The 15,695-nt window shown below is 37.4% G+C and overlaps 1 protein-coding gene across 1 annotated transcript in view; it reads left to right on the top strand.

Moving 5' to 3' along the window:
• Positions 1-15,695, top strand: part of cltca (clathrin, heavy chain a (Hc)) — a 40,899-nt gene that overhangs the window by 3,237 nt on the left and 21,967 nt on the right. Inside the window, exons 2-6 of the mRNA XM_067433200.1 lie at positions 8,899-9,106; positions 12,887-13,155; positions 13,392-13,553; positions 13,932-14,045; positions 14,416-14,589. Of these exons, the coding sequence (XP_067289301.1) occupies positions 8,899-9,106; positions 12,887-13,155; positions 13,392-13,553; positions 13,932-14,045; positions 14,416-14,589 (927 nt within the window). The remainder of the gene's footprint in view (positions 1-8,898; positions 9,107-12,886; positions 13,156-13,391; positions 13,554-13,931; positions 14,046-14,415; positions 14,590-15,695) is intronic.

Raw genomic sequence — 15,695 nt, forward strand, 5'->3', positions numbered from 1 at the left:
GGATATAGTCACATGATCAGAAATGGGCATCAGGATCTGCAGTTTAAATGCCACCATTGTTATATACTAGATAATTTCAGGTATACAAGGACAGCTGCTATATATATATATATATATATATATATATATATATATATATATAATATAATGTTCTCTGACTTATAACTTTGCAATTGCCTTACCTTAGCAATGCAAATTAATTGGCAGTGACTGTTTCAATCGAATACAATTTCTTCATTCATTGCTGCACGTTAGCACTGCTCATCAATGCAGTACGTTTCTGATAACCTGTAGTGCATTGATTTTTATGCAGATCACTTGAGTGAATTACTCTGGTTTTAAGAGTAAGGATTATACAGCGGCAAGTCAGGTGATCTTCAGATGGATTTTACGTGTTTTATGTGATGCTGTTTAATACGTTACCTTAAAGCCCTGTGAATGCATTTGATCTTTGAACTCTACTCTGCTGATCACACATGACTGTCTCATGTAGCTGAGATCCGTTGTCCATTTTGAACTGCTCCGCACTCGTTGAACTTGGATTTCATTGCGGAGAGGGTTCATTCCTCCTTTTCCCTTTCCCGTTCGCTTCCCGCTCTGCTGTCCATACTGAACCTGCTAGGCTGATCACATGTCACCTATGGTCATATGGTCACAGCTCTTAACATGTTGATTTAGCTTTCTACACAATGGGTCCCAGCTTCCTGTTATGGAGGACGATGGCAGTGCAGTGCAAGCCTCAGCATATTGCGTATCCTTCCCCGAGCCTGCCGCTATCATAAGGTGCAAGGGGTTTGTGCTGAGCAAGGTGCCATATTTCCCTAGACAGAGAAGGAAAGGGGTTAAATGAGCACAGGAGGTTGGAGAAAAAATATGCTGACAGCTTTTAAAAGTCATGAATTTAAAGAACTTGCTGCATTTAGCTGCTCAAACCCAGAAAAGCTCTTGACACTTCAAGTATTACACGTTTGTCTCTCTCGCCCTGATTTGTGAAACCAAAGCTCGGCCATCAAAATGTGCTAAAAGCACGAACACTTCAAGAATAGTCTAGGTCAGCATAACAGAACAAATGCTCAAGTTAACCCAGTAAAGTCAAGTGTCCAAGGTTGTTCTTAAGGCTTAATGTGGAATGCCACACTGGTAATGGTCAGTGAACGTGCCACTGGTGAGGCTAGTTTATTATCCTAACCATTTTATGTATGTTATCTCAGTTAAGCTGCTTGCACACTTGCCATGTTACTCTGAGGAAGCTGGCAATATATTTCTACATGCATGTGATCTTGCCTCTATAAAGTGAAGGCCTGTTCACACGTTAGCATCCACGTCAGCAGACTATTCTGTTTATTATAAGCCCTTGCTTAAAATGCTTGCACTTGTTACAGCAGGGTGGATTCTAATTGGCAGTCAATGTTTTTTTTCATTCATCAGCTGGATAAAATCGCTCTGAAAGTCATACCAATGATATCGTTGCTCTATATCTTTATAATTATCAGTCTAGTGTGAACTCTGCTATTCTTTAATATTGAGGACGAGTTTACTAGCCTATATCTTTATCGTTATAGTTATCGTTCTTGGTTTGAACGGGCCTCGAGTTAGGTACAGTACCATTTGGGGAAGATATTTTAACTTTTGCTCAGCGAGGCTGCATTTATTTGATCAAAAATACTGTAAAGGCAGTAAAATATTATTTCAATTTCAAATGGTTGTTTTCTATTTTAATATTTATTCTGATTTGGTGCTGAAGAAGCATTTCTTATTAATAGCAATGCTAAAAACAGTTGTGCTGCTTAATGTTTTTGTTTTCAGGTATTTTTGATTAATAGGAAGTTTAAAAACAACAGCATTTATTTGAAATCTAAATCTTTTGTTTCACCAAACGTGTCATTTTTGAACATTTAATTGCATCCTTGCTGAATACAACACTTACTTTTAGGGTCCAATTCTCACTATACACTGTTAAAAAAAAATCAGCTCTCCAATGGAAAATTTTCTAGTGACTGATGATCACATCTACATTTTTCAGTTGGCCAAATTGAATTTCTGTGAATTGATGCAATTTAATTATATATCATTTTTATGTATACAAATTAAAATGTAAAAATTTAATTTGGCCAATAAAAAATGTAGATGTGCTCATCAGTCACTAGGTAATTTTCAATTGGAGACCTGAATTTGGTTTACAGTGTAGTTGTTTATTGGCATGCAAACTATTGGCTGTTTATTAGTACGTATAAAGCACATATTAATGCTTTATTCTGCATGACCATATTCTACATCTCCTAATCCTATCCAATATCTTTAACTACCTTACTAAATATTAATAAACAGTAATTAGGAGTTTGAGTTGAAAGTCGTAGTTAATAGTGAGAATTGGACCCTATAATCTAAAGTGTTAATTAGTAAAAAAGTGTATGAAAGTGAAATCACATTGCCTACTCTTGCTCTGCATCAGAATCTCTTTTTATTTTTGAAGAAATCTCCATTCAATTTAATTCACATTTATTTTTATAGTGCTTTTCACAATACATATTGTTTCAAAGCAGCTCTGCAGAAATGGCATGTGCCGTCTACAAGACAATTTAGTGATTTGTTATGAGAGATGACTGTGTTCAAGTTATGCATTTCAGAAATCTACATACAAATCACACAGTTAGCTAACAATGTATTAATTTAAAGCAGAAACAAGCTTATTAAAGTAAAGAATGCATATTTTTAACAAATTAAGATGTATAGAAGGGTTTAGCATTTGTTCATGTTGATTCTGAGTTTTTGGAGACATAAGCGTTCATTGAATCGATTGTTTTTCCACGTCTAAAGACGTTTCCATTTTTAACATCAAATATAGGCCCTGTCCATTGACAACTAACAGGCATTAGTACGAATGTATTGAAGTCAGCAATAATTCTGATAATTTACTGGTATGATGTGTCTCTACCGGGTCTAGGTCTTTGTATTCATCAGGATGATGAAGCTGCAAATGCCCCCTAATAGTTGTAGCGCTCCTGTGATATGGAAACTCATGATTGCATAGTTTGCATACCAATTTGTCCTTCTTCAGAGATCTACAGGCCAAAACCAGGGATTATTACTTGGGTTGATCGCCGTTGTCCTCCTATTTTTTTTTTGGGCAAAACAACAGCAGCAAATTGAAACTATAGGCACATAAAATTGGTGGAAATATTCTTTTTAGCTTTTGCAACACCTACTGCACTTTCAGAATTTTTTCTGCTTGTTTGTGCATTTTGTTACATCTGTCTTTATTTGTTTAATAGTTTTACGTTGAATTAATAGTGTATGTATATTTGGTTAAAACTGATTCCTTATTTTTGTTTTTGAAACTTGTCTTGGTTGGTACGATCGATTGTGCAATCGATTTTGGAACATAAAAGGACAGCCCTATTATGAGGCATGATTCGGCTAACGTCTGCCTCTCTTTCTTCATCTGTTTTTCATACCATAATCTCTTGTATGTTGTCTTTAGTTTGCTAATTCACTGGTAAAGTCTGGCTCCATTTAAGATTGAACATTGGTCTGGGGAGTCTGCTTTGTATGTTCTACTGCACAAGAGGCATGATAAATGAGCAAAATTCAAATGACTCCGTATACAATTGCATAGTCCTTCAACCAATCAGACCGCAAGAGATGTGATTAATGGGCATTGAGCCATTGCTTCTCTATCCGTCATTACGATAAACCCTCCAATAGCGCACCAGCTGGATAAGCCAATCTGTGATTGGTTCCCGCAAAAGTGTAACACAAGCACTAGAAATGAATGTACAGGTTTCCAGCCTAAATTGCAGGGTGAAATCAAATCGCCGGCAGATCAGGCTGGGTTTACCAGTGTAAAAGTTCACAGCACTGATCTTTATCTAACCACAGTGAAATAAACAGTCTAAAATGGGAAGTGAAGTATACACCAGCAGAGAGAGGAGGCATGTTGTCTGCTTTTACAGAGCTGTTTGATAATTCAATTTTGCTACAGTGTCTTTATCAATGAACACATGCATTGCCAACTATTTGAGTTTACCAAGCTGCACAAACTGCATACTACCACTGAAAAGTTTCTACACACCTGATTGAAATGTCATCTAATCATTTTAAAAGTTCATGCTCAAATGCATTAAATTCTTTATTTTTAATTTACTAGTTAGATACAAGATCAGAGAATACTCTGTTATAGTAATTGATAAACTATGAGTATGCATGTCCAAACTTTTGACCTGTAGTGTATATCAGATCTTGCTCATCTCTGCCTTAATATATTTTAAAATTAAGTCATTTTCAATATCTTCTTCTTGACTGAACTGTTTCTGGTAATAAAAGAGCAGCGTTCCTTGTACCACCTAGCAATTATTGATTCAAATTCCTTGCCAGGATAAAATCAATATCACATCCTCCTTTGCACAGACCAGAGTTTGTCCACAAAGATCCAGGAAGGGACTGGCCAGCTATTTTCGCATGGACGTTTCTCAAGCTATGCAGCATATTCTCGGAGGCTGGACAGTGATGAATTGCCGAATGGGAAAGAGGGTTAGTTTCTGGGCATGTCTGTGACGACAATGACGCAAGCAGCAGGTACATGCTGTGGATGAATCACACTTGGCCCGAGGCTGACGCTACAGCAGCGAGTGCTCTTTCACTTACGCTTGCTTCACAGTCACTCATTGCGCTATGAGAGCTTGCAGGGGCAGAGTTTTCTCTCAGCCAATCGGAACTGCCTGCTCAGCAGTGATGTCATCATGTGTGATGTCATCTTTGAAATGCAGTAAGAAAGGTCACAGAAATGTGCGTGAGAAGGCTGCAGTTCTCTCAGTAGCAATGTTTTTTTTTTTTTTTTTTATAATAATAATAATTCATGTTTTCTGATTTTACATATAAATTATTTATTCTGTCTGTTTATCCCTTATCTCCTTTTTTAAATGTATAATCATTTTTACCTTACACCTGCCAAAAAATGTTTTATATAATTTGGTTTCATTTTTTTTTTTTTTTTCATTTCATAATTCTTGCTTAGTAGTTAGTGATGATGTGGCTTTCTGTGCCACATGACAAAGGAATGTGGGTGTGGCTCCGGGTGTGTCGGCATCCGTTCCCTATTGATAAAAGGTGCTGCTAATTCAGTTGAGCTCTTCCTAGAAAATGTGTTTCCTGTTCCTTCCTGTTCTTTGATTAGGCCTCTTTAGGCTAAAGACATCTGACTCTCTAGCATTAATTATTTAGTTTCTTAGTTTAGTGATTCAGTATTTAGCAACTTGAAGAACAAAACTCCACAACTCTGCCATCAGTGATGTTTATTATTTAACCTACAACCTCTGTATTAGATATCCAAGGCCCTTGTAATTTGGCTAAGTTCACCAAAAAATAAAAATAAATGATATTTACTTACCCTCATAGTCATATATCTTCCAAAACCCGTATGACATTCTTTCTTCTGTAGAACACAAAAAGAGAAGTGATGATTACGTTTTTTTCCCCCCATACAACTAAAACGTGGGGTTGGGACCAGGGCCTGTCAAAGCTCCAAAAAGTACTTACAAATCATCAAATCTTAAATGGACTCCAAACGATTCATGTACTATATTCCAAGTTTTCCCGAAGCCATGTAATAAACTTGGTTGCACGACTTGAAGTAAATAATATAATAACATTTATCATTAAAATGTTATTGTACTTTCAAGTTATCTTTAATTCCGTCATGCTCTTTGAGATGGTTATCACCCCAAAATACAAAGCAAAAACATAAGTGGATTTTAGACAAAACAAGTATTGGGAGCATAGCACTATTGGCAAATAACTGCTAAACATTGAAAGCTTTGTTAATGTCATCGAGGACTCTCCTGTACAGCATCACGGTTCATTTGTGTCACAGTTTTTCGTTGAATGCTGTAAGTGATGTTACGCAAGACCACGGCTTCTCATCCCTGTGTGTCCAGCTGTCTGCTGTGATCTCTTTAATTCAACGTGCGGCAGCAGGTGCATGGGTTCAAACATTAGAATCGTGGTTGACGATACGTCTGTGTCGCCAACTCAACTGCCACCTCTGTTAGAGCTTACTGGTTTTCCAGATCTGTCTGGTGGCTGATAAAAAACAAGGCTGGGCTTTGGCTGCTCATCACAAATAGTTACAGCGTCACACTTTTTTGCCATCTGACCTGGTATTAGACAAGTCTTTTCAGACGCAGTTGTCCGATTAGTTGAAAATGCCTGAAGTCAAGATGTCTCCTACACTAAATTCTCCTCTGCTACTTTCTGAACCCATTTCAAACGTAAGTCTCTTTTCAGATTTGATGTCTCTGCATTTTTTCGTCTACATGTGGTGCTTAGTTAGTCATATGTGGTGTGAATCATGCTCTCTGAGACGGACAAGTTAGAATTAGACTAATATACAGTACAAGAATATATTGGCATTTATTAGTGTGCATTTTCTTTGTGCAAGTGCAGATCTTATTCTCCGTCTCAGGGTCAGTCTTTCTGACCGAGCCTTTGGTGACTCAGACTTCTAAGGCAGCTGGTGTGGTGCTGCTAAGCTGGCATCCCACTGACTTTTATTTTTGTCTCTAATTGACTGATACCCAAGTCTCATCATGGTTCGTTTAGTTCTAGTAGTTAAGACCTGAATAGTGTCTTTTTAGAAGCTTGAAACCTGCTTTTGAAACATGTTAAATTAGTAGATTTGAGGTTCATGTGGAGTATTACCTTTTCTGTTCCCGATGTGGCCCTACAGGAAAAGTTATTGGGTAGAGATGACACTGATTTTTATTGTTTGATAGTCTCAGGGTATACTCTCACTAGGTGCTCTGTACTGTGCCCGAGCGTTTGTCCCCCAATGCCTGTTTCGTTTGACAAGTTTGAGAGCTCCTTTCTGTTCCCTGGCGTGGTTCGTTTTGGCCAGCCTTGGCCCGCTTGGAAGTGGTTCGGTTGGGCTCAAGCGTGGTTCATCATTTCGACAGCAAACAACGAACTATTACTACTTGGATACACTTTTTGATTAAATCAAGTGTATTTAGGTTTATAACGGTCCTGGTTCTCACCTTATTGATGAACATTAATTGTAGTTCCTTAATGATAAATCTATTAATTCCTTAATGATAAATCTTTTAGGCAGTCTATTAGCGAAATTGCTTTTCTTCTGGTCTTCAAAATAAAAAGTTGCATCTTGAATGACGTGTGCTCCGGCCCAGTATGTTAACTAAGTGCAATGTGAGTGCCAGTGTTGTGCCGAATTCTGACCCCCGCCAAATTATTACCTCCCTAGTATTGGCAGGTTTAGGGTTAGGTGTGGGGAAGGGGTTAGGATTAGGCAATCAGGTAAAACAAGTGATTGCTTATTTATTATGTGCATTTATTTAGTGTGAGGTCTATAATCAGCCAGTTGAGCCAGTGTGTTGTAGATGTTATTTGCTATTGTCTTCCTGTATCTTTTGAGTGGCTTTGCTAAGAAAAATACTGTGACCTGCTGTTTTTGAGATAATTGAGGATGTTTAAGTGCTCTACTAAATAATTGAAGTGTTTTTCTCTCGTCCTCTGATCTTTACAGATGTGTAGCTTCTGTTTGCTTGTAAAAAGGATAGCCTTTTAGTAACTCTTGCGATTTGCACCAGCCTTCTAATAAATGAAGGGACTTATGGGAATGTCCTTTTGCCTTTTTTCTCTGTAAATTATAAAGCAACATCCATAAATTGGATCATTTTACAGTAAAATGACACGTGATGTTAAACAAGTAATTTTTCATCTCATATATGGTAACTTAAGGTAACTTGGAGTTAATCAATGTATCTATTTCTTGTATCTTCTCTTCGTGTTCCCTTAGATACATTCTTCAAGGCTCTTTCAGACAGTGAATCCATGTGTTTGGCTTAGTGGAGTGGGGAAAGGGAGGGTTTTTTGCTGGTCCTATGCCCTTTTTTCTACAGAAAAATTATCTTTAAGCTACAAAAGGCACCAGTACTGCCAAAATTGTATGATTACAAAAGGACTTTTACATTGGAACAAAGTTCTTTGGTGTTAATCTTTGGTGTGATTGTGGCCCTAAATTATACCTTGGATCCATTTTAATTTCAGAAGTTTGGACTGGAGTACACATTGATTTTTTCCTTGAAGATTAATTCTTAATTCACAGGGTCAGAGTGAAGCCTGATTTCAGGAAACAACTGTCAGAATATATATCTCAATACAATAAAGCAACGTGTCTTGGATAGTGACAATCTGTATTGTGTGTAGTTCACCCAAAATAAAAAAAATTGTGTAAAAAAAAAATTATTGTCAGTACTATATTAAAATACAATGTATAATGCAATGGTGGTCATTTTTGGGGTCCTGATAATGCCAAATGTCTTATGTAACCAGTAAAATTGGGCCTACATTATTTTAACTATAATAAAGTCAGTGATAAGCATATGTAATACCACATTTAGCATTTGAATCAACAGTACAATTTTTTGTTTAACCTTTTAACATTTCCATAACCTTCCTTGGAGTATTGCAATAATAAGGTATAGATAAATATATATTGAATCATATGAGGCTATTGTTACACCCCTAGTAAACATAATCCCCATGTGTAATGATTTCATTCATGGCTCCTGAAAAGGACTTACATTTATGCATTTGGCAGACGCTTTTATCCAAAGCGACTTACATAGCATTCAAGGTACACATTTTAAATTTTTTTCAATTCTTGCTTTCCTTGGGAATCGAACCCATGACCTTGGCATTGCTAGCGCCATGCTCTACTGTTTGAGCTATAGTAAAGATGCTTTCCTAGGACTTGCTCTTGTTTGTATACACTTTATAAAATGGGAATTATACTCATTAATCAGACTTTTTAGTTGATATATGTATAGTGGATAAGGATTTCAACTGAATTTAAACAAAAACAAAACAAAATATTTTTCCTAGCTCCAAAATTTGGGGATCAACCCGGCCAACATCGGATTCAGCACCCTGACGATGGAGTCGGATAAGTTCATCTGTGTCCGGGAGAAGGTCGGAGAACAGGCACAGGTGGTGATCATCGACATGGCGGACCCAGTCACCCCCATCCGCAGGCCCATCTCTGCAGACAGCGCCATCATGAACCCTGCGAGCAAAGTCATTGCGCTTAAAGGTAGGAGGATTTATATTATTAGAGATAGATATATTAACCTAATTGTAATGACTACTGCATTTTAGCTGAACTGAATCATAAAACTGATCCAAACCAATTGTTGTTTTAAACTAGAACTTGTGTGTTGTTTTCTTAGATTCATTCATTAAAACAGAGTTCGTTTTTAGTGTAAATTATACTTGACCAATTTCTGGAGCAAATGTTTTTTGTATTTTCCTCATTATAGTCTAGTCTACATCTTAGCCTACAGTAACATGATATGTTGTGTATTTTTGTCATGCAGCCATAATTGCTTTGTCTTTTTGTTTTGTTTCCTTTTGTGTTGCTGCTTTCTCATGTGTATGCAGACGGTGAGTTAATATTTTAGTACAATGATTTGTGAAAGTTATAATCCTGTTTCTAAAATGAACATCACGTAGAGTTGTTTGACCTCATTGCTTAACCTTGTGTAGGTGTTTCTAGAGCCTCCACTTCAAGCTAGAAAATGAATTGAATAATGTTTTAGAATACACATAAATATTGTTCCTGTTCATTTCGCATAGAAATGCTTTATTATGATATGACACTTTTAAAGTTAAAATATATTTAGATGTGGAGAACAACGGCAGTTTGAATCAGCAATATTGCCGTTGTAAATATTGGAGAGGTGTGCCTCAAAGTTCGGACTTAGACCCCATGCAAATGCAAGCCATTATAGGCAATGTAAAGCAAACATGTCGTGGCATCTCTCTGATATTGTTTACATAGATAAAGACTGTTTAGCCAACAATATACCACATAATTAGCCCAATTCGGCTAAACAGGATTCGACTTTCACAAAATTCATAGCTTGAATTTCACATCATGTTGATTTCTGTAGTCATAAGTAATCCAGTTTCTCTTCCTGGGGTCTGAAATATTGTTGGGCATACATGTGCTTTTCTGTTTTGTTTAATTCCAACTATTATATATTTTTTAAATGCTTGCCGTATTGAGTCCTTTCCTCCACCCTCACCATGTAATCCTAACATCAAATGTCTCAAGTCCATATAAATGAACCTGGGTAAAGGTAGTAGTAATAGTTTTATGGTTTTTGTGGTAGTTCATAGTCCATTAGGTTTTAATCACTATGCAGCTTGTGTTTAGGTTGTGTGACTAACACTGTATCAGTGTCATGGTTGATGTTTGAGTAAATATCAATAGCGTTTAGCTTTAAGCCTAGTGCTGTAGAGCACTTTTGTCATGCTGTGCAAATGGCTCTTTCATAGTCGTCTCTCTTATTCTTAGCATGTTATTATTTGTAATTTATGTACTTTAACAAAGTTTATTTGTTATTCAAATTTGTTTGATTTGCCTTTGCAATAAAGGAAAGAAGAGCAGTGGATGGCTTGCATTTGAGAGCCAGAACAGTTAGTCGCAGTTTAAAATTAGATTAGCTTTAAATCGATTGCTTGTTTGTTACTACAGAACATTTTATTAGGCCATCTTGGATTCACAATATCCTGTATGAATCCACCAGCACATTTCCTGAGCAATATTTAACCTGAAGTGATCTAGACTTACACAGTTTTGCTTTTAGCCATTTGTTCACACTGCATATAAATGATTTGCCGATCTTTAGGACTGACTCTTAATGACCTTAAAATAATTAAATTAGAGTTAAATCAACCATATGAACCAATTCATTAAAGCTTTCAGGTTGGAGCCAAGTTGGAATGAAACTTTGTATTAGGTTAGATGTCCAAAAGCAGGATTTGAGCTCCTTGACATGCATGTTACATTGAGATGTTGTCGTCTTCTGTTTAGGGTGTTTAGTAACCATAGTTTTAGCTGTTTCCTGCTCCCTTATTATGTTGAGAGAGTCTTAAATGTGATTTAAATCCCCACTATCCCTTTCTCACTCTGTAATGCTCATGCTACCACCCTTGTCATGTGATTTGATTGTTAGCTTGTATTATGGGAATCATATACACATAATTTGCTTCCGTCGATGCATATAGACTAAATTCTGACCTCTGCAGCAATCAGCTTCACAGCACTCTGCAATCTCTCACTTGTTCAACTGAAAATTTAGTCGGCATGATATCAATCTATTTTAAAAATCCATCGAACTTATGAATGAATCATTTGTGCATGCTGTTTTCCCATCTTGATTTGAATTCGATCTTTCTGTGAAAGAGATATCTCTGATGATGTAAGCCAGATTTTTTAAAATTATAGGCTGTCCTTGCAAGCTTGCATTCAGATTTGACTGTTTTTGAGTGTAACGCCCACATCTCAGAATTCAATCAACTGATAGATAGAACCCAACTTTTCTTTTTCGATAATCTGTTTCACTTTGATGTGGAAGAAAAGATCCGTCACTACCTTCATTGCTTTGCAACTTAAGGCCCCGATATATTCACAGTGAATTTATTTTTCGTTCTTCATTTAGGGGTAAAACTAAGTTTGAAATGCGTGAGCCACTCTGCTGAGAGCAAACTTTAGATTAATATGTTAATATAAATTTCATTAATGCACATTATTTCGCCAGATACTTTCCTCTCAATAACAAAAAATAAAAGCATTTTAATAAAACATAAGAAAAGCATCAGATCATAGCAATGTGGATATTTGCACAAGCTCTACGGCACTCTAGTAAAGTCATTTTTATTTATAAAATCAAGCAGCTTTAGCGTATTAAACATGAAAAACAGTGTCAAACAGAAGTACAACTTAATTTTCTACTATAAAGCAGCTCTCCAGTGAGTTAATGTTTTCACTTGTGAACGTCTAACCTCATTTATATGGTAATCTCCATGAACCAACGGTAGTATGAAATTTTCTTGCAAAGTTTGCTTAGGCAAGCTGTTTTGAACCCCTGAAACAAACTTCGTTGCGGGCTTATTTATTTTTTAAATGGTCGTCACATCAATTCATTCTTCGATTTCGTATGAAGTATATCAGGGCCTTTATAGAATTGGCAGCACTGAAAAAATTGATCTGAACAGCAAGCTGTTTGAAGTCAGCTCCAAATTGACCTTCTTTTTTTATTATTATTAATTTCTATATATTTTTACATTATTATATATTATTAATTTCGAGTCACAGAGGCTGGGGAAATGTTAACCAGTTCCAAATTTGTAGAAATAATTTTGATTTGCTGTTGTGCATAACCTTCCTTAAAATTTACCTGTAGTTAATGCAATCATTTTACATGGGTTTGCATTAATGTTAAAAGTTAAAATGATACATAAAAAAAAAACTTCAGCCACCACATCCTGGTCAAATGGCTGCCTCAAAAGCAAAACCACATTGCAAAAGTAAAACATTTCACATTGACATAGAAATCATTTGACTGATCTCCTTGTCTTAATTATATAAGTACACAATGATCAGATTAAATGGAACCTGAAGGAAATAATTCATCACATAGATTAGTGTTTGTTTTTATGAATAATTGGTTGGAAGTTAATCAGGTGAGTTGCCGCCAAGTTTTCCTTTCCCATAACACACATTATTTCGCCAATCACAATGTGTGTGCAGTAAGTCTTGTGCTAAGATGAAATCAGTCTCTAGTGTTTAATTTGAGTTGTCTAAATTGTGTTCTGTTCACAAATTCTCTCCACACTCGCTTTTTGATTGCTTGGCTTCATTTGTCTAACTGCTGAATGAGCTGTCATGGTGGGCTTGCCTGATGCACTTCCAGCCATGACTGACAATATTTCTACCCTGATGGCTTTGCAATCTAATAAAAAATTATGATGTGTGTAAAAAAGTGAAAATGTGTTCTACATGACGTTTCTCCTTTATTCCTCTCAGCTGCCAAAACCCTTCAGATCTTTAACATCGAGATGAAGAGCAAGATGAAAGCCCACACCATGACCGATGATGTCACTTTCTGGAAGTGGATCTCCCTTAACACGGTCGCCCTGGTGACCGATAACGCCGTCTATCATTGGAGCATGGAGGGAGACTCTCAGCCGGTCAAAGTGTTTGATAGACATTCCAGCCTGGCAGGCTGTCAAATCATCAACTACCGCACCGATGCCAAGCAGAAGTGGCTGCTGCTCATTGGCATTTCTGCTCAGGTGTCATAATCATTTTAAATAATCATTCAGGATTTCTGATCTAGAATTGTTTATTGTTATTCTAGACATGCACATGCTTGCATTGAGAGATTGTTTTCTTTCATTATTTCTTTAATTTAACTATTTGACTTTATTATTATTTTAGTTTATTTTTTTGTTTTTCTTTCAGTCAGCTGTTGGATATTAAATCAAAGGCATATTTCCAAATCTCTCAAGTATTCTGTTTCTTTTTACAGCAAAACAGAGTTGTTGGTGCCATGCAGCTGTACTCCGTTGACAGGAAGGTGTCACAGCCTATCGAGGGTCATGCCGCAGCCTTCGGCCAGTTCAAAATGGAGGGAAATGCAGAGGAATCCACTCTTTTCTGTTTCGCTGTGCGGGGTCAGGCAGGAGGAAAAGTGCGTTTCCCGAAGTCTTCAAGCGCATTCAATTGCATTAACTAGAAACATTTTACTCAGCAAAGATGCATAAATGACCAAATTACCAGTATTTCTAACACCGTTGTCTAAGAAAAATAGGAAGTGGTCTAGGCAGTTTTTTGGGTGTTAACTGCTGTTTTTGAGGAAGAGGTCATGCAGCTTGCTAGTTTTAGTTTCAGATGTTCATTTTACTAATATTATTGAACAACATTCACCTAATTGAATTACTTTCAACTTTCCAGAGCTAATTATTGATGGTCACTTAATTTCTCACGTACATCTGTTGCATCGTTTTTGAAGCACTTTGAGTTGTGTGTATTACTTCACATGAAATTGACTAAAGGATTCACTATGCAGCTTCACATTATTGAAGTGGGAACACCACCGACTGGCAACCAGCCATTCCCAAAGAAAGCTGTGGATGTATTCTTCCCTCCAGAAGCGCAAAATGACTTCCCCGTGGCCATGCAGGTATGTGTGTTCTTGATCTTTTCCAGATAAATGAGAACTTCCTTCCTTCCTTCCTTCCTTCCTTCCTTCCTTCCTTCCTTCCTTCCTTCCTTCCTTCCTTCCTTCCTTCCTTCCTTCCTTCCTTCCTTCCTTCCTTCCTTCCTTCCTTCCTTCCTTCCTTCCTTCCTTCCTTCCTTCCTTCCTTGCTTCCTTGCTTCCTTCCGTCCTTGCTTCCTTCGTCCCCCCCCCCCCCCCCCCATCTCAACTGGTTGTCCCACAGTTTGTGGTTAAATATCACAATATGAATTTAAAAGCCTTAAAAAATATTAAAATCTCACTGACCCTAAAGTTTTGAATGCTAATGCTACGCCACATATTTCTCACCACACAGATCAGCTCCAAACAGGACGTCGTATTTCTCATCACTAAATATGGTTACATTCATCTGTACGACCTGGAAACGGGCACCTGCATCTACATGAACCGAATCAGCGGAGAGACCATTTTTGTGACTGCACCCCACGAAGCTACCGCTGGTATCATCGGCGTCAACAGGAAAGGACAGGTACGTGCTGCACCTTTAAAGGGGTACTTCAGCGCTGGGAAGATGAATCTGCATTTAAACTGGGTCATCAATGCAGTAGAAATGTGAAATTATTTTTGAATTTGGTGGTTTCTAGACTGAGAAAAGACAGAAAATGTATTTTTGTCCCATGGGGATGAAAGACTACAATTCCCAGAATGCTTCGCTGCCCTGTGAGGCCATTCCCAACACCACTAACTTCATTACTGTGACTGACTTAGAGAAGACACTACAATTAAAAACTGAACGTGTCTGTTCAATATAATGAGTGAGTCACCGCGCGAGTGTCACAGCCCTGAGCACTGACTGCAGGAGTGATGAGAGCTGAGGTAATTGCGACTACATTCGCGGCATACATTCACAACGCGAGTTCAGTCTGGCACGTGTTTCAGTTCATGCCTTTGCAAGCTTAACTTTCATAGAAATGAATTTGAGAAGTTAAAAGACTTACATTGCTCACCATAGCTCCGTTTAAATGATCCTGTCTGCAAGCTGAGCTCTCCCTGCGAGCTGAGTGTAATCTCCCATCCCCCATGCCCAGGTTCAAAACATGCGGAAATAGCTCCCTCTGCTGGCTGAAGTCTTTAGCCTCTGGGCAAACATTCCTCCTATGATGCAAAAATCGTCATTTTGCATCATAGGAGGAATTTTTCCAGAAATAAAATGCATAAATCTCTTGTCTCAGGGAGATATGAGGGGGGAAAGCACAATAATTTGAATATTCTCCAGGGTTTCTACTGATACAAAGCCATATGCTAATCGCTGAAGTAACCCTTTAAGTCAGATAAACCCAAGTGTGAATAAAATGTATGCATTGCTGTATCTCCTTCCAGCAAATTAAGCCAAGCAGTGATAAAAGTACTATAATGTTTACAATTTTCAGGGAAATCAACCTTCAAATGGCTTAGTTGTCTCTGCGTATTAATTTGGTTAAGGAGGAAGTATATTAGAGTTGATAAAATGACACGCTTCAGCTGTAATTAGTGTCAGTATTTCAAATTTCTAGCAGCTGTGTCACTTTGATCCTGCTCTGTGTGCGTTTGGTCGGATCTCCGCTCTGTCAGACGGAACGTAAGGAGGACACAACT

The sequence above is a fragment of the Pseudorasbora parva genome, chromosome 23, assembly GCF_024679245.1.
Source record: "Pseudorasbora parva isolate DD20220531a chromosome 23, ASM2467924v1, whole genome shotgun sequence".
In the NCBI taxonomy this organism is placed as follows: domain Eukaryota; kingdom Metazoa; phylum Chordata; class Actinopteri; order Cypriniformes; family Gobionidae; genus Pseudorasbora; species Pseudorasbora parva.